This window comes from Zalophus californianus, chromosome 10, assembly GCF_009762305.2.
Source record: "Zalophus californianus isolate mZalCal1 chromosome 10, mZalCal1.pri.v2, whole genome shotgun sequence".
NCBI classification, from domain to species: Eukaryota; Metazoa; Chordata; class Mammalia; order Carnivora; family Otariidae; genus Zalophus; species Zalophus californianus.
Genome location: NC_045604.1, coordinates 33,763,230 through 33,783,267, shown reverse-complemented (window position 1 = coordinate 33,783,267; position 20,038 = coordinate 33,763,230). Strand labels below are relative to the sequence as shown.

Here is a 20,038-nt window from a genome sequence, read left to right as displayed (position 1 = left end):
CTTCGTCTCCTTGATATAGTCCGCGCGGAGGATGGGCGGCTCGGGATAAAGGTGGTGGATTCTTACAGCTCAGCTTTCAAACGCCCCTGCGTGACTTTTCCCCTTTGCAGGAATCCGCGTGGGTAGGTCAGCGAACGAAATGCCTGCTTTCTGCGTTAAAGCCACAATTCTGGGCAATATGTGCCGTGTATAGAAGATATGAAGAACCAATTCCTTTATATTGAATTGAGATATACCAAGCCATTGGGGAAAAAAAATTAAAACAGAGTGACTTAATCAGATTTCCATTTTAAAAATAGAGTTGTCTGTACTACGGGGGGACTGGATTGGAATAAGGCAACAGTGAATGGAGCTGACCAGCAAAGAGATTTTGCCATCATCCAGGTGAGATTTGATGGTGGCTTTGACTGGAGATTAAGTGGACAATTAAGAAGTCGGAGACAGAATGAACAAAACTTATTCATGCATTGGATTTTGGTTACTTCCTTTCTTAAAGTTAGTGGTGAGGAAAAGAAAGGAAGCAGTAGTGAGCCTCGGGATTCAAAATGAATGATGGTGCCATTTATTGAAATAAAAAAATCTGGAGCAGGGGGTTAAGCATTCAAGGATGAGAGAAATGGGGGTGTGTGTGGTAGGCTGAATAATGGCCCCCGAAGATGTCCACATCCTAATTCCCAGGCCAGTGACTATGTTATCTTCCGTGGCAACAGGGGTTTTGTAGATGTGATTAAATTAAGGCTTTTGAGATGGGAGATGATCCTGGATCATCTGGGTGGGCAGTGTAATCAGAGAGGGCCTTATGGAGGGAGGCACTAGATCAGAGTGGGAGAAGGTAGTAACTGAAGGTGAGATTGGGGACTTGCTGCCACGAGCCCAGGAATGACAGCCACCTCTACAAGCTGGAAGAGGCAAGGGACAGATTCTCCCCGGAGCCTTCAGAATGAACCAGTCCTGCCAATACCTCGGTTTTAGCCCTGTAAGATTCATTTTGGACTTGTGACCTCCAGGCTTGTAAAAGAATAAATCTGAGTCATTTTTGGCTACAAGGTAACTTGTTACAATAAGAAACATATGAGAGAGAGAGAGGGTCACTTGAGCAAGGGAGAGTGTCAAAGGACTTTTTTTTTTTTTAACTGAGAAAGACTTGGGCATGAGACAGGTGGAGATTTAGTGAGAGCTAGGGAGTATGGGAATATTCTAGGAAAAGATTGGGAATATAGTTTGTTGATTATGAAACTGGACTTCCAGAAAAGTCAAACAATAGGCCCTTTGAAAAGGAAATGGGTGGAAGAGAGTCAAAATCTCAGGAACTGTTAAGTGAGAATATGTAGAATAAATGATAGGAAGATCAGGATGGAAACATTTGGATGTGGTTCATGGATTTTTGATATTTTTGTGTATGGTGGACCCCTTTGCTTCTTTGGTCAAGCCTATGGACCCCTTCTCAGAATTAATTTGTTAATGCATAAAATAGAGTACCTAGGATCACAAAGGAAACGGCTTATACTGAAATCTAGTTCTAGCCATGAACCTTTGGAGGTCTGTGGCCCCTAAGATAAGGACCCCAGATTTAAAAATTAGATAAAACCAGAGTCAGTTGTGTGTAAACAGCAAGAGTTGTAATGAGCTGTGTGGAGAGGAGTAATTGCAAATGTCACACGCTGTAGAGAGGAGAGGAAGGGAAGGGGCGGGAAGGTATCATAACAGATATTTTAGTAAACGTGTGAGCCCTTTTCTCCTCCGTGCATAGCTATGATTCATGGTGGGGAAAAGATGCTCAAGGTGGAGAACTACTCTCCCTCTCCTCAGTGCAGCTTCATTAATGGAGACCACAATCCAGCAAACCTCTACCACTCAGCGTGTATAGCCTCAGCTCACAAAAACATTCTAGAATATGGTTTTACTTCATTTGTCCCTCATACTCAGGTCTCAGCTCCTATCCTCACTAGTAAAGAAAGGGCAGTGCTCCAAAGGCCAGGTATGTTTCTCATTTTCCAGCAGTTTCCACGAGCCTCTCTCACAAGACTCTGTTGCAAGAAATATTTACTTTGATCATATCCCTTACCACATCTCTTTAATTTATCCAATACCAGTCTCTCAAAGATCTGATATTGTCCTTTTAAGTTATTCTCCAGAGAGAAATGGAAGGAGAAGCCAGAGCATAGTAGGCTGAGGAAAAGGGAATAGAAGGTCCGACTCCCCAGCCTCACATCACATGCTATCAGAACACACACTCATTACTACTTCTTTTGCAGCGATCTCCTGACATTTGCTTTCTCCCATCATTCCTTGGAAGTCTAGTTCCTGGCTCACAACAGCCTTCTCTGCTGTTAGCCCTGTCACAGTCCCCAGGCTCACAGAAGCTAAGGAAACTATACAGGGTGGAGGCGGGTGTATTTGGGTGAAGCGACAGTAGGGGAGGGAGAGGATGTTGCGTGAGTTACCCTGTGATGTTTTCATCATCTGCTTAGAGAAGGAAGGAGAATAGAGATGAAAGTAGGATGGAGTAGATAGCTCGAGGTGAACAAACAGATTAATTTAGAGGAATGAAAACAGTACTGATTATGAATGAATAGAAGATTCTGAACAGCATCCCACTGCTGGGTATGTCTCCGAAAGGATTGAAGATTATTTATTTATTTATTCATGAGAGTCAGAGAGAGAGAGAGAGAGAGAGGCAGAGGGAGAAGCAGGCTCCCAAGGAGCAGGGAGCCCGATGCGGGACTCGATCCCAGGACCCTGGGATCATGACCTGAGCCGAAGGCAGACGCTTAACCATCTGAGCCACCCAGGCACCCCATGTCTCCGAAAGGATTGAAAGCAATGTCATGAAAAGCTATTTGCACAACATTGTTCATAGCAGCATTATGCACAATAGCCATGAAGTGCAAACAACCCACATGTCCAGTGACAGATGAATGAATGAAATGTGTTCTATACATGCAGTGAAGTAGTATTCAGCCTGACAAAGGAAGGAAATTCTTCCACATGCTACAACATGGAGGAACCTTGAGGGCATTATACTAAGTGATATAAACCAGTCATAGAAGGACAAACACTGTATGATTCCACATATATGAGGTATCTAAAGTAGTCAAGTTCATAGAAACAAAGTAGAATGGTGGTTGCTAGGTGGGGGCTGCAGGGAGAGGGGAATGTAGAGTTACTGTTTAATGGATATAACATTTCGACTTTGTAAGATGAGAAAGTTCTGGAAATCTGTTGGACAACAATATGAATATACCTAACACTTCTGAACTGTACACTTAAAAATGGTTAAGATGGTAAATTTTATGTTCTATATATATTTTAAAAACCCAAAGATGCCAAACAGCATAGTCTAGGAGAAGATGGTGAGAGAAATTTGTGGTAGCCAGTGAGTAAGATTTTATTTTCTCAATAAGTATAAATGGTAGAACAAGTAAAATTGGCAGCTGGATTTCGAGGGTGGTGGGAGAGGGCTGGGGAAAGGTGTTGGCTGGAGAAAAGCTTGAGGATGAGGGAACTGAGTTTGTGGGTTGAGAATTGGCTAAAACAACAAAGTGGTGAGATCCAGAATGCATAAATGTTAAATCAGGAATTAAATGGAATTAAAATAAAAACATAAAAGTAAAAACCCTAAGACAAGAGTTCATTGACTCTAGGAGAAAAAAAATCATATAAGGCAAGTGTTTTTGTTAAAAGATAAAATTTATTTGAGTGACTACTATACACATTTTTAAAGGAACCAAAGCTCTGCCAGAACTGCCAAGGAAATATCCAAAGCCTGAATTTGTACACCAAAACCGTACAATTAAAACTTGACTCCCATAATGAAAAAAAAAAATTGTGCGGAGAAACGCCCTCAAACCAAGTGGAAATAAAAGTGAAATGTTTAACCATATGAGAGCAAGATGCTATGATTAATATAAAATTAGATTTCTCAACAAAAGTATGCCCATCATAACTACATGAAATGCTCTCTACTTGGCTTAAATAATTAAAACCACATTATGACCAGAGGTATATGATAACAGTGAGTATGCTGATTGCAAAAGAAGAGTCGAGATAAAGATGACAGCTCTTTCTACTGCCTTCCTTAAAATGATGATACTTTTGGAGTTATGTGTTTATAGCTATAGCCTGGTGCCGGGCACATGGCAGGTGGGGCTTCAAAAAGTCCTTGAAGAACATGTGGCAGTGAAACTGGGCTTCCATCTTTATTATCAAGCAAACTTTCTTTGTTCTGCTTGAGAATAAGTGCATATGGGAAGTTCTAGCTTATGAAGTCATTTCACTGATGCTGAGACCATACACATAGACTTGTTGAAATTAAAATGGTTTCTTCCCAACCGATGTTCAGTTGGATCCAAACAAGAAGGCACACTGAAAAAGAGAATTTCTGTTCAGGAGGCAGCATGAAGAGCAGGGGCGCAACTCAAAGTCTAAATAATGAGAGCGTTCACGTTCTCTATGTACCAACTCTAAGTGCTGTAACCAATAGAGCATAGAGCCTCTTAGAAGATATCATTCTATTAAGAGGCCCCTTTCTTCAGATAACACGATCTGAAGCAAATAATAAAGTTTATATTGATAAATATGAAGAATAATAAATGAGGGAGAAATCAAAGCAAGAGTCACATTCTTATTCATGCATTCATTCAACAAATATTTATGTACCAGCGTTACTTTGGATCCCCCAGCGGTTTGGGTTTAGACATCACTCTGGCCGGGTCTCCCCTGTTCCCTTTCACTTTTTCATGACTCCCCAGCACCAGGTGATCTTTTCTTCCTCAGCGACCACGGCAGTTTTTCTGTATCTTGTTTGTGGTACTTATTCTTACACTACGACATGTATATGTCTATTTTTTTTTTTTTTTGTACTAAAATGATTTCCAGGAGGGCAGCGGTGGTATCTTTATATTCTATAGACTATGTAGGAGAAAGCAGTTTGAAGGCAGATTCGAGCTTGAATTCAAACCTTTGCCTATTACTGATTCTGAGACTGTGGCCAATATGTTAGCTTTGGTTTTCTCATCTTGGATGTTATATGCTCACCTTGGGCTAATACCTCTCATTGCGGTAGTGAGGGCTAACTGAGATAAGGCAGGAGGGATGTTCAGCACAACGCTGGGCATGGCAAACCTCCAAATGCTCACCCCCACTCCTTCTGGGGACCTCAGGGGGACCCTTCATGTTGCCTGTCAGGTTTTCTATACTCCTCATCATTCAGTCTTCAACCCTCATGGTGAGTTTAGTGCCTTCTCCTTTCTCCTTAAATCCCTACCATCTCCTTTCCCGATCTTCCTCTCAGGTGATTGTTTTGTTTTCTAGCCACTGAGAAAACAGAATTGTCAGAAGAGACCTTCCACACATGCATTTGCCATCACGGTTCCCCACCTGCCTTTGTCTACACCTGCATCTTCTGCCTTCTCTCTTGCTAAGGAGGCCACACTCTAATCTAAGCTCTGCCCCCACAACTGGAGCGTCTGATCCGCTCCCTTCTTGCTTACCCTCATGTTGCTCCAGTGATTCTTCCTTTTCATTCCTATCATCATTTCCCCCTTCCTGCTAGATCATTCTCATCAGCATATGGAAATGGCAGCCTGGGGGCTGTCTCCATTCTTAATGAAGAGTTCTTTGGACCTTACCTCTTAGTCTTGTCATCTGTTCCCTCTACCTCTGCCTCTTTGTAGAAAACCTCCTTAAAAGAGGTGTCTATAGTTGAGATCTCCAATTTATCTCCTTTCATTCTCTCTTAAGCTGACTTCAATCAGGAGTTTGCCTCCTTCCTCTTCACCAAAATGGTTCTTGTCAAGTTCACCAACAAATTCTGTGCTGCTATACACAGTGGTCAGTATTCACTACTGCTCTTGATCCATCAGCAGCATTTGACAGAGTTGATCACTCCCTCTTCCTTAAACTTCTTCCTTCACAGGATTTCTACCACACCATGCTCTCGGGTTTTGCCCCTGTATCAGAGGCTGCTTCTTCACCCCTTGGTTGGTTCCCTGTCATACTCCATGACTCCTGATGTGAAAGAAGCCAAGGCCTGGCACATGGACTTTTCCCTAGCCCTTCTCATCCCCTTGCTCATCTTATTTGATCTCATTATTACATACATCCATAAGCTGACAAGGCCTATATCTATGTCTTCAGCCTGGACCTATTCCCTGACATAGACTTGTATACCCAGTTGCCTTCTTGATATTTCTCTTTGGATGCCTATTAGATACCTCATTTCTAACATCTCCAAAGTGAAACTCCTGGTTTTTCTCCCTAATCCTGCCTTTTCACATTGTCAGTCATCCTAATTAATGACAATTCCATCCTTCTGGTCAGCAGGCCAAAAAACCCTGCCATCATCACTGCTTTCTGCCTTACAAACTGTCAGCAAACCCTCTTGTCACTATCTTAAAAATACACACAGAAGCTGACCTCTTCTCGCCAGCCTGCTGGTAGCCACTCACAACTTCTTACCTAGATTATTGTGATAAAGTCCTCATTGCTCCCCAGCTTCCACCATTGGCTTCATACACTCAATTCTTCACACAGCAGTTAAGGTGATCATTCTCTTCTCTGCCTAAAACCCTCCATTTGGTTTCCATCTTAGAATACACACCAAGCTCATTACAATGACCTAGCATACTCTATATGATGAACCTCCCCCTGCCCTCCCCTTATCTCTCTGACTTCATCCCTACCTCTCTCTCCCTTGGTCAGTCCATACTAGGCCACACTGGTCTCTTTGCTGTGCTTCCAACACAGCAGGCACACACCACCTTATGATCTCTGCACCTGCTGTTCTTTCTGGAATGTTCTTCCACCACCAATAAGGCTAGCTCCTTCCTTCATTCTAGTCTTTGCTCAAATGTCATTTTCTTAGTGAGAACTTCTCTTCCAACTACCATGCTCTAGCTCCTTTTTCTGCTTTATTTCTCTTCAAAATATTTCTCTCATCTTCTTTTTTGTTTTATTCTTAATTATTATGATATGTATTAGTATTTGCTGAATGGATGAATGAATTAAAAAAAACAGGAGCATTAATTGGCAATATGAAGTAGATAAGTTAGCAATTTCTGTGCATGATTACTAAAGATGTGTGCAATAGAGCCATACATATTTAGCACTATGAAATTGATAAATATAAATTGAAGACATTTTGACATAGAAATGAATAAAAATATTTCAATTTCATTAGATACCAGTTTGTCTTCTGATTAGCTTGCTGGGTTGTATGGATCAATAGAATATACTTCCCGTGTTTCTAAATGAAGATCTCCTTCTTGAGGGATTTGATTTGTAGAATAATTGCTAAATGGAAGAAGAAAAAAAGTAAACTATTTACTCATTGCCCATGATTACTACAAACATGTCACGGTTGTTTATTTTCCATAATTCCCATCACATGATAAATGCTTTTCATGAAGGATTCATTTTGTTGTCCAAAGTATCACATGAGATAATTGCTATAACCCCTATTATTTGGAAAGGCCCATAAAAATAATTTACTAGGATGCCAAGTGTCCAAGTCAGAAGTTGATAGTAGGTAGCTTTACCTCAGATCTGGGACCTTCAATGACTTATAACCATGACCCTCAGTTTGAAAAATAAAAAGAAGCTTTTATTTTAGGATATGACCATAAATTTACCTTTTTTGGGACAGTCTTTCAATCTAACTTAAAAGGAAGTTTTTATATTTGATGTTAAATTCAGAATCCTTACATAGTCTTATAGCACTAAAAGCTTGAAATAATTTTTAAGAGGACAATTTTACTTTTATTCATTGAAAGACCATATGCTTGGGGTTCCTGGGTGGCTTAGTCATTAAGCATCTGCCTTTGGCTCAGGTCATGATCCCAGGGTCCTGGGATCGAGCCCCACATTGAGCTCTCCGCTCGGCGGAAAGCCTGCTTCTCCCTCTCCCACTCCCCCTGCTTGTGTTCCCTCTCTCACTGTGTCTCTCTCTGTCAAATAAATAAATAAAATCTTTAAAAAAAAAAAAGAAAGCCCATATGCTTTACTGTGCTTCTAAAACCGCTTAGCCAAAATTAGCAAAAGACAATAAAATGAGATTACACTATCACGTAGAACTCTGAAATAAGGTATTACAAAATTACTGAATAAAAAAGATTTCTGCTAAAGGTACTTAGAGCATGTCACTCATACCATATTTAAGAGGTCAGCTTATAGGTGTGTTGTAAGTGGTGTACGTTAAGAGTGGTGTCTCTCAAATGTCTGGGTGGCTTTTAAAAATATTTTGTTACTTAGACAAAATTTCTAAGTGATTGATTACTCATCTCATTTACAGAAATATTTAAGGCAGCTCAAATGTCTATATCAACTATCAGAAAATAAATTGAAGTCAGTTACAAATTGGAAATAAAATAAGTGAGTCAAGCTTAGGAATGTAGCTTAACGTACATGTTTGGTTTGTATCAATGGAGGCACTTAAATAGAGTATTTGATATATTCATAAACTTAATAATCTGCAAGGAACATCAAATTATTTGAGTTCATAGGCATTCCTAAGGTTTGCCAATTTTCCTACATGTGTAATCCTCTGATAACAAACTTAGTAGCATGAAGGAAAGAGATAGAGACCACACTTTCTAAATTTCTAGTAACTCAGCTAAAATTATCTTCTGACTTCCCGTGAGGAAAGCCATGTAAATGACATCCCTATTTTCTTTTCTTAAGACTCTCTTCTCCCTTGGATTCTCTGAAACTCCTCTTTCCTAGTTCTCCTCCTACTTCCGACTATTTCTTCCTCTCCTCCCTTTTAAGCATTACTGGCCTTCTGAGACCTGTTCTCATCCCTATTCATAGCATTTTTGTTCTTCTTGGTCCCAAGGCTTCAAATGTGAGTTAAATGTTGCCTGAGTCCAGGCCTCTCTCTTGAGTCCTATATTGTGGGTACCCCAAAGTAAAAGGGCAGAACTGAATTTATATTTCTCCACAAAACTGCCCCTCTCTTTTGGTGAACCACTGGATCCCCTCCACACAAGTGATTCTTTTTGCCCCTTCTCCCAGCATTTGGCAAGTCATTAAATCCTGGAGATCCTCTCTTCTAAATAGTGAAGATACCTCTCAATCCCAACCACTGCTGCTTTGGTTGAAAACCCAGTCTTGCCTGTCCTGATGAAAATGACTATCTGAACATATTATTACCTTGCTCAAGATCCTACAGGATAAACCCCAACTCCTTGTCATGGCATGCAAGGCTTTTGATGATCTAGCTCCTGCCCATCTTTCTAGACTTCCCAGGGACTGTTAAATGAAACATTAGTTCCCTGGGATGTGAAAGCATTATAGGAGAAAAAGAGTTCTGCGGTCCAATTAGTTTGGGGAACTCTGGTTTAAAAATAAAATTAAACAGGCTTCTTTATTATAGGACTTTAAATATGTTCTTGGTCACTGTGACTCTTCATGAGAAAAATACAGCATGTAGTACTTCCCAATGTTATTTGGTCATAGAACACCCTTTTTTCCTGAAGTCATTCACACAACAAGGGTTATGTGGTACATCTTCTGGTCCACACTACAGTGTAAAGTATATCACAATTGTAGACCCTTCTAAGACCCTTATATTATAAGAACTACATAAGCAATTTGACACAACTGTGATGACACCTGTGAACCAAGGTGCCCAGGTCTGGGGGGCTTAGAACAAATGCCTCAGGTTCACAGGTGCCATCATGACATAGTTTCAATATAACCCCTTCGTGTCCAATGTCTACACCAGGCGTTTCACAACTATGAACAATGTAACAGATGGCATTGATGGCATGAGCCAGGTGACTTGGCATGTTAAAGTAATTTTGCTGGTGAAAAAAAAATAAAGTAATTTTGCTGGCATTTATGGGTGACATGTCTGGGGTGACATGACTTGGTCATCTCCCACTGGAAGTTACCTGAGACTTGGTAAGGCTTCACCTGATCATCTTCTCTAACACTAGCATGTGCAGAGATTCAAGAACCTATGCACACAAAACACTCCCAGGCTGTTTCCTGATGGTCTCATTTGCTAAAATGGTATCCTTTGCACTTATCAGAATATTCTGACACAGGGTTTATGGGTCAGAGGGGTCTTTTAGGCCATCCCTATACCTAAATCTATGTTACCCTCTCCTTCAGGCACCATCACACACAGTTATGTCAAATTGCTTACGTAGTTCCTATAATACCTGATGGAAAGACAAGCCTCAAACTGCTCCTTCCACTTGGAATGCCTTTTTCTCCTTGTCTACAAACTCTTGAGGCTTGCTTGAAAGATTTCCTTCACTATGAAATTTTTTTTCTGATCAAAATTCCCCGTTACTTGACCACTTGCTTTGTGTACCCACCAAATATCACATAACCTACTATGGCAAAATTACTTTATAGATTAAAATGTTGTGTTTTTTTTTTTTTTAAGATTTTATTTATTTGACAGAGAGACACAGTGAGAGAGGGAACACAAGTAGGGGGAGTGGGAGAGGGAGAAGCAGGCTTCCCGCAGAGCAGGGAGCCCAATGTGGGACTCGATCCCAGGACCCTAGGATCACGACCTAAGCTGAAGGCAGATACTTAATGACTGAGCCACCCAGGCACCCCTATAGATTAAAATACTTAGAAAATTAATGTTAGGGCCTCCCGGGTGGCTCAGTCATTAAGTGTCTGCCTTCGGCTTGGGTCATGATCCCAGGATCCTGGGATCGAGCCCTGTGTCAGGCTCCCTGCTCAGCGAGGAGCTTGCTTCTCCCTCTCCCTCTGCCCCTCCCCCTGCTTGTGCTCTCTCTGTCAAATAAATAAATAAATAATTTTAAAAAATTAATGTTAAAAAAAGAAAAGTATATCTTATTTCTGAATAAAACATAACAAAACATAGAAACCTAGTAATATACTTAAGTAGTCATGAAAACAACAACCAAGTGAGAGAAAAGATTACTTCAACAAATAGAAAGGCCTTGGATGTTTCTGAATGGGAACACATTACAGAAAGGATGTCAGTTTCTCACAGACTAATCTATAGACTTAAATGCAATCATAACATATGGTTTTTGGAAATGCCAAATGATCTAAAAATCACCTGATAAGAACAAACAAAAGAGAATAGAAAGGAAAATCCTAAAAAATTATAGCAAAGGAATTCTTGACCTACCATATAATAGTAGAAAGCTATAGTAATTAAACACAAAGTAATTTGTGATGGGAGGACAAATCAATACAGCTGGAAAAGAAGTCCAGAAACACAACATCTCAAAATATATTAACTATTTGACATATGGTCAAATTAGAACATACTTTCTGGAAAGTCCTTTGGCAATACTGATTAGGCATCTTAAATGTTCATACTCTTACCCTTAGTAATTCTAGACATTTATGCTACAGAAATAAGTAAATGTGGAAAAAGTTTTATTCAAAGGTGTCTCTTGTATCTTTATTTATTATCAAAATAAATGTGGAGGCAACCTAAAATTTCCACGATACAGAATTACATAGAACAATATACTATTACATAATTAAAAAGAAAACATAATATAGAGACACAAGAGACAAAAGCCAAATTAAAGAAATTAAAGCAGGGGACTATCATGTCAAAATTTCAGTTAAAAAGAGAAAAAGAGAAGGAATATAAGATCAGATAGGAATATACCAAAATATCTGCAGTTGTTACCACTGGGATTTTTAAAATTTTAATTTTCTAGATTTTTTAATATATATCATCTGAATAAACATCATTCAAATAAAATAAGTGCTTGATATTTTTTAAGTTCTCACAGAGAGGGCTTCCTTCTATATGGCACAAGATCTCTTACTCCACACTACAATGTTCATGTCATATGACTTGTGCTTCTGAGTTTAGTTTCAGGCAAGAAGCCAAAACCTTTTGTGCCCTTTGGTCAAGCATGCACTGAACTTACCATTCTCTGTGTTTTAATATTGTGTATAAGGTGACACCAATCAAGAATACAAGAAGAAGTGAACCTGCAGAAAGACCTAGAAAACAAAACAGCAAGTATCAAATGCCAGACAATTGTGACCTATGTTGTTTTGAAGTAATTGTGGGGCTATTCCTAGTGGTGGGGAAATTGTTATGGGACTTTATACTTATCCTTTGTTAGCCATATAATGTTACATTCCTAAATAATCATACTTGGGCTTAATTTTTTTCCGATTCAATCCAGTCCACCTTTAATCTAAAGCACCAAGCGTTTGACCACAGGGCTCCAGTCAAGTTTCTGTTGAGCTTTTCTGTTTCTTTCAATTTTATTAATAATATTCTTGTTACTGGGGTGATATTAGGAGCTCAGGACACAAGGTTCCCACGACTTGGCATAACAACATTTAATTCTCAGTTGGAAAATATATTTTGCTGTTGCAGAATAAGTCAGCCTGTTTGATAGTACCAAATCATGCAAAAGATCAAAAGTTAATATAAACTCAACTTTCAATAGAAAAACTGGGAATAGTTGGCTTTTTAAATTATTTATTCAACTCTATCCAAAAGTGTCAGCTTGTAATATGAAGTACGTATTAAAAGAGCTTTAAGACACCAAAAAGGATAATTTCCTAGGAGTTAAAGTGAAAAACGAAAATAACAGGCAGGATATAGGGCCTCAAATTTGATGTGTGTGTATATATATATATATATATATATGTGTGTGTGTGTATATATATATATTTTCTAAAACATCATTAGAAATTTAATTCAAATATTTAAGAAAACTTACCACTAAGAAGAGGAGCAAGTGAAGCTAAGGAGAATACAAAATCACAAAAATATTAGTCTAGTTGCATACTTCAGTGCAGCCCAAAGTCCCATGGTAATATCCCCAAAGACAACACTCAGCTCCTTTCTCTCAAAATCTATTTAAAAAGATGTATTGGGACCCTGCATTGTACGCACTCTTCATTTTTTATGTAACAATTCACTGGATGTTTAAAAAAATAACACAGTAAGTTGGGGTAGTTCATGAATGAAAAAAGCCAATATACTCAACTTTATAATCAGAGATTTCTCAGGCTAGAATGCAAGTAGTAACTGTTACAATAGGTTGTTCAGCATATTTTTTGGAGGTCCCTGTCAAATTGGTTAAGTACTTATAAATCCAAGATTCAGCAAGAGAAATCTCAGTAACAACTCCTTTCAAAATGTAAGGTTGTTAGTTCTGCATCTTGTAGGTTGGTACTCCTCTCCCTTTATTTTCTTCTTTACTTCCCTCATCCTCAGAAAGTTTTGCTTTTTCTAGAATAGACCACTAACTTCAAATTCGTCTGTTACTGTAGCACTGGTCACAGACCCACATCATTTTAAAACCTAGAAGTCCCTAACATTGATGGATACTCCTCACTCTTCTTCTCTCCAGTGAGACAAGTATGAGCAGAGTAGCCTTTTGCTGTTACCCGGTGATTTGCAGACAGCCAGGGGCGGGTTCCATCCCTGATCATCCTGACATTGGCTCTGGGGACTGCCTTCCAGGGTATAACCCTCTTCACACTCCAAAGTGACGATCGCACCATACTGATACATTTTCCCAGGCTCCAGCCCTTTCTGGATTCCATTCATATACTCTGGGGAGCTACAGTTTACCTCTGAAATGAAAGAAAGCTCATTGAAGCTGGGTCATATTTTAGCCTTTTCTCAAGGAAGTAGATACTGCCCTGAATGGAAAGGTTTACGAAACCAACTTGGTTCATTCTCAGTAAGGAAAGTCTCTGTGTCAACCATCCATCTCAATTACCTCTAGGTAATTTAAGCCAGATTATTTTCCTTCTTTGGGCTTTAGTTTCTAAACTAATAATGTTGGATAATTTTAATGGCCTCTTCGAGAAATGGTAAAGGCTGAATGGGTGATATTAAGAATTCTTAATGACTGTTTCATCTGTTCCACTGTTATTCTATAATTGTCCATATGGAACATACTTCCTCATTTCTCCTTTCATCTCACACCATAGGGGGCAATAGCGGGAGGTTTGGGATTTGAATCATGACTCTAGGACTTCCCAGCTATGTGACTTTGGGTCGGTTACAAATCTCTCCACTCTACCAAGACCTCATCTGTCATATAGGAATAATAATGGCACCAACTTCATCTGGTTCTCAGGAAGATTAATGAGATAACGCACGTAAGATGTTGTGTGCAATTTCTGGCATTTAGTAAAAAGTGCTTGACAAATATTAGATATTAACTCACTCTTCCTATTTCATATGCAGTGTTTATGTTAATGAAAATGAAATTCTGAAGTTTTATAAAAAAATATACCCCTAATTCCACCACCACGTAGAGGAAATATACTGACAAGATCATGTGCTTTTTATCAGTATTTTGTCAAATGCACTCTTATCATAACTACAACCACAGGTTAATTCAACCTGCACTTTAGTTGTTTAATTGGTATAAGTACTTCAATTTTCTATATTTAAAGGGCTACATAAGTGATCACCCCTCAGATAAGAAAAAAATGACTTAGGGTGTAGCTTATTTTGTGGTATTCAGACTAATTAATGTATTCATCCAATTGAATCAATCCAATGAAATGCATTTAATTAAATGATCCAATTAATGCATTTATTTGGTTATTTTAAGTTGAAATACCTAACTGAATATCTATTTCAGAGACAGTTGAATAAAAAAAAACAGGAGAATAATAGACACCACACCTTTACAATAAGGGGCAGATTGGCTCCAGGTTCCCTCATGTGTGCAAAGAAGGAGTGCTTCTCCCACAAGCAGGTAGCCTTGGTCACAGCTGTATAGGATTGACATTCCGGGAGAAAATCGAACTATATCTCCACCGGTATGATTCCCGTTGGGTATCTTAAGTGGAGGTTGACATCCTAAGGAAGCTTAGACACCAATAAAAAAGGATCTTTAATTTAGCACAAAGGAACATATAGCCAACACTATCTGTGGGTGACAGCAATACTGAAAGAAGGTAGGAAACAAGCCAACTAATTGGTAACAAGAAATATTCATTCCACCTAAACCAAGTAGCACTGGACAGAAATTTGCATCACCTACATATATCATATGAGATCTGAAGAAATGTCAAAAGTAGCATAATGAAACATCAATGGTCGTGGCCCACGATTGTAATCTATCAGGTAATAGTATTCTTTTCTTTTCCCTTTCAATAGCAAAGGGGTATAGTTTAGGGGTCTTACACTCCAATGCCTTCTGGAACCAGGAAGTGAAGCCACCAGATATGACAAATCAGAGAGCATCTGTCCTAAAAATGACATCCATTGCCTGGTTCAAGATACAGGTGTCTTTCGGGAAAGCAAAGGGGTCCTCACTGTATTACACATTCACTGTTTATCTTGGGCTGTGCGGATGGGTTTCACTTAGGATGAGACTACTGTGCTAGCCAAAGAAAACCATTCTGGTGAGCTGAATTCAGTTCTTGGGGCACCGATTGGCAGCCTCTGTTGTAGATAGTTACCGACAGGAATAACTGCTGAATGACAACCATAATGACAAGAAACACAATTCGATGGGTTTGAAGGGCAACATTCATCTCCACAAACCCAAAGTTCTCTTTCTGGCTGGTTTCACAGCCTTAAATATCAAATTATCAAGCAATATTATTGCCAAACACTTGCCCTCCCCAAAAGTATGAGTGTTTTTTTAAATTATAAATTAGTAAAAAGAATAAATTTTAGAGACTCCATCAGTTTGGAAGTTAACCATTATCTTCTCATGTACTTTTGCTCAGCATACCTAGAAAGGGAAGGGATAAAAAAAATCAGATGAGAAGACAAGGCAGGTATCTTGTAAAACAATGTGATTGCCTTCACTTTTACATGCTTTTCTGTAGTTTGAATGGTCAGTGCAATTTCAAAGCCCTTTTTCTTCATTCTGGGCAACACCCCATCCCTTATTCCTTAAAATATCTTACCCTTTTTGATACAAGTCGGTACACCTGGCACCCATTTGTTATTGGTATGACACCTAATCACGTGACTGCCATTCATGATGAAGCCAGGATTGCAGGCGACATACACTGTGTCATTGTGGGAATATGAGGAACGAGTTTTGTTGAGCTTGTACCCATGTTTGACTTCTGGGCTAGGGCAGTGAATCACAGGCAGAGATTTTAAGCACTTTGGGGAAGGTCCAGTCCAAGATCCATGTCCTTCAGAATCACTTATGCATCGTATATTTTTCTCTCCCAGAAGAGAGAATCCTTGGTCACATTCATAAGAGACTTCATTTCCATATAGAAAGGGTTCTGCCATCACGCCCCTGGGCCTTCCATGGTCAATCATGGGTGGAGGCTGACAGTGAATTACTGCAGAAGAGATTTAGGAAATTCTGCTTCAGCTAGCACACCAAGGTGGACAGTCTTCAGTCAGGCACAAAGGAAACTAGGCAACTGCTTGTACTGCATGTAACCATACAAGAATTTAGATTTTTAGAACCCAGGTGATACTTCCTTTAAAACAGCGTTATTAAATTATACATACTTATTCCAAAAAAATTCAGAAAACAAAGTATTATGAGAGGAATAAATATAGCTATGTTCCCATAAACTAGAAATAAAGGCCATATATATAGTTTTTTCTTAAATCTTGAGCAGATATATAGTAAACACTCAGTTCCTACTTGACCACTTTTTTTCCCAGTGCCAGTGCTGACCAAACACGGAAAGATTTGTCTTATGTACAATGAGACAGAACACATAGACTATTGAGGTAGTTATAAGGCTAGTTCTTCAGTGGCCTTCCCTCTCTAACCCCTTACTACCCCAATGACAATTTTTTTTTTCTAACTTACCTTTACAAAGTGGAATCTTTTGGAACCAAACCCTATTCTCAGCATCTTGACACTTCTGATAAGTATGTCCTGTCAACCGGTACCTACAGAGAGAATGTAATGCATTTCCTCTTCCCAGTATCACATCTCTGCAACCTAGCTTCCTCAAACCACAGATACAGGGGCACTTCTAAATAAGAGCTTTGGCAGACAAGGAGCTAAAACTCTTGACCCTCCAAGTAAGAAAACTACTTTAGACATAGAGTTTTCCATAGCAAAGTCATTTCCATGTCAAGAAAGGACTGAAAAGTCAGAGAAATTAACTTAATTAGACCTTTGGAACCTCATATGCCCTGTGAGTGTGACAATGAGAGACCTCTAGAGGGAGTCACTAAGACAAGCTGAGGACAGAATTAATGTACAAAATGAGGTGGAGACCCCTTTTCAGAATGGACCATCTCATACTTACCCATCTTGACAGGATATATTGACTGGTATCACATGTGAATGAATGGGAGGCTCTTGAAAATCTCTCACAGGCTGACATGGTGCTTCTAGAAGAGCAAAGTTTGAATTATTTATGCATGCCTGATATCATAGAGAAAAACAACTCTGCAACTGAAAGTACCTTCACACCGAGGGGTAGAAGGACTCCAATTTCCTGAAGGCATACAGTGAATGGATTTGTTTCCCACAAGCAAGTAGCCAGGGTCACAGGTGTAGTCTACAGTCATCCCAGAGACAAAGAGGACCCTATTTCCACCTGTATGCTGACCATGCTGGAGCCCAAAAGGTGGCTGGCAGCCTGAAGAGAAAACTCCCCACATAAATACCAACAAGAAAAAAAGAAATATATACTCAAGAACATTAAGTATACAACATTTGACAGCAGACAATCTGAAACTTTTAAGCCAAAAATTATGAAGCTCTAATTACCAAATGTTTTTTGCTCTTTTGCAGGAACCAGTCACCTTTAAAAAGGTCCTCTCGAAAACCAAGAAACAGACTCTTAACTATAGAGAACAAACTGATGGTTGCCAGAGGAGAGGTGGGTGGGGGATGGGTGAAATACGTGATAGGGATTAAGAAGGGCACTTGTGATGAGCATTGGGTGTTGTATGGAAATGTTGAATCACTAAATTCTACACCTAAAACTAATATTACACTGTATGTTAACTAAGTGGAATTTAAATAAAAACTTGAAAAAAAATAAAAAGTCCCTCTCATTATCTACCCTGAATATATCCCAAATCCAAGGGGGCATTTACATGAAGAACATACAAAAACACATAGGACATTCCATCACAGAATGGAAGAAATGGGATAGTAATCTGTGCACCTTTGCCTTTTTCTACAACTCTAGTTTTGGGTTCAAGCTAATAAACAAGAATAAATAAGTAAATACCTCATTTTCCCCCATTGGGTCTTTACCTTTTTCACAAACTGGTATTTCAGGATCCCAGGTGCTATCGGCTTTGCAACGAATCTGATGGCTGCCCTTCAAAATAAATCCATGATTACACTTGAATGTCACACTGTCATTGTAGAAATATGGGGCATCCTTGCCAGATATCTTGTATCCATTTGCAACCTGGGCAGGTGGACACTGAACAGCAGGGAGGAAGAGTTTACAGACAGGGGCAGGCCCACTCCAGGTGCCCCTCTCTTGGTCATTGCTTATACAACGGATGGTGCTCTCCCCAATGAGGTTGAATTCCACTCCGCTTTCTGGCCCAGGGTTGCATGTGTAGGTGACCGTGGTTCCATATAGAATATCTCCTGAGGAACTCCCCGTGTGTTTCCCATTGTAGATGGCAGGAGGTGGTGGGCAGATGATTTCTGGAGAGATGAGAATTTACTGTAGAATTTTGCTCCAGTATTAGACACCAAAGAAGAGAAAATGAAGAGACACCAAAGAAGAGAAGATGAAGTGACACCAAAGAAGAGAAATGAAGACACCAAAGAAGAGAAATGAAGCTGGTTATGAAACTGTTGTTATCAGGTTTCCTGGAAGATATGGATGAATTTTGATGATAAGAGTTAGCATCAAAGCTCCTTATGTATGTAAAACTCGATTTAAACAGATATCATAGCAAAGACTTTTCTAATGGAAATCTTTGTTAAAAGTGAACATGTTCATCAGTATCATATTGTGAGGCAGTGAAGTCTAGTAGTAAATTGGTAGTTAAAATCATTGTTTTTTAAAAGAACCAATAAGTGAATAAAAGGCATGGGGAAGGGTAGAATTAAGCTTTTTTGAGTACCATCTTGTGCTGAGGTGATAGGATAGGTTAGCCAAGAATCGCTGTCAATAGAGCATCTACTTTTGACAGGTGATTTTCTCATCTACAAAGTAGGGATAGTACCATTTAATTTTAATAACTCTGAAGTCTGGAGTCTCAGTTTAACTTTCCAGATAAGAGGCTGGAATTTCCAAGTAGTTACATAAAATTGCCCCAGCTCAAATGAAGCAATAGAAACAGAATCTGAGTTCAGATCCCACACCAATCCCCTCTCTCTCCACTAAACTATAGCGTTCCCCAAATTAAGGATGGTTGCTCATATACTCACTGTCCTCATTATCCTTAAACTGCTAAATCACAAAAGAGAATCAAAAAGTGAATACATTTAAATTGATTGGCATGCTATGAAGTAGAAGGAGGTGACAGCAGAAAGACAGCAAAACTGTGCAACTAGAACTGTTGACAAAGTTAATCGAACAGAATCTAATAGTCGTATTCCCATAATATGGCCTCAAACAGAAATCTCCCAGGAAATGGGTACATCTCACAGTTTTAGGTCCTCCATCAATTTTGCTACTCACCTTCACAAAGACGAATCTCCATAAACCAAGGAATCGCTCCTTGGCACTTCTGATAAACACTCCCTCCTAACCGGTACCTAGGGACAAAGAGTCATATCATTTTGCCATCTTGTGACCACTAAGCTAAGCAGAGCTGTTGGTGCAAAGCAGACTCGCCACTTTTAGGACAAGAAATAATAGGGACAAATATGTAGACAGCATCGGCACCATCCATTCATCACATAGGCAGCGTTTCCACGCACGCAACAATAGCGCAATCAACCCTTCTGCGAACAGGTGACAAGGAAGGCTCTTTGAGATAAACACAGACAACAGAGCTTGTAGTGTGCCCTGATAAACCAGACCTGGGTCAGGCTGAGACAGCCCTCACTCACCCTTCGTCGCAAGAAGAGTTAACATCTGGTCTAACAAATTGATCCTGGGGTTTCTTAAAGACTTGCTTTTCTATAGGTTCACACTCTGCCACTAAGAAAAGAGACCTGGATGAGAAATC

General features: G+C 39.4%; 1 protein-coding gene across 10 annotated transcripts in view; it reads right to left on the bottom strand.

Annotated features, from left to right (window-relative positions):
- Window positions 1-3,671: 3,671 nt before the first annotated feature.
- CR2 (complement C3d receptor 2) overlaps window positions 3,672-20,038 on the bottom strand; it is a 34,559-nt gene continuing 18,192 nt past the window's right edge. For 7 of the 10 annotated variants that reach the window (XM_027613082.1, XM_027613083.1, XM_027613089.1 and 4 more), the window contains 12 exons: window positions 19,920-20,010; window positions 19,546-19,622; window positions 18,153-18,560; window positions 17,191-17,275; window positions 16,743-16,825; window positions 15,865-16,257; window positions 14,627-14,812; window positions 13,369-13,557; window positions 12,696-12,719; window positions 11,886-11,961; window positions 7,185-7,293; window positions 3,672-4,365 (listed from right to left, as the gene is read on the bottom strand). In XM_027613082.1, the coding sequence (XP_027468883.1) occupies window positions 7,200-7,293; window positions 11,886-11,961; window positions 12,696-12,719; window positions 13,369-13,557; window positions 14,627-14,812; window positions 15,865-16,257; window positions 16,743-16,825; window positions 17,191-17,275; window positions 18,153-18,560; window positions 19,546-19,622; window positions 19,920-20,010 (1,706 nt within the window). In that variant the 3' untranslated portion in view covers window positions 3,672-4,365; window positions 7,185-7,199. Of the gene's footprint in view, window positions 4,366-7,184; window positions 7,294-11,885; window positions 11,962-12,695; window positions 12,720-13,368; window positions 13,558-14,626; window positions 15,687-15,864; window positions 16,258-16,742; window positions 16,826-17,190; window positions 17,276-17,349; window positions 17,527-18,152; window positions 18,561-19,545; window positions 19,623-19,919; window positions 20,011-20,038 lie in introns of those variants that run through there. The other 3 variants (XM_027613090.1, XR_003523294.1, XM_027613086.2) reach the window with 3 other exon arrangements.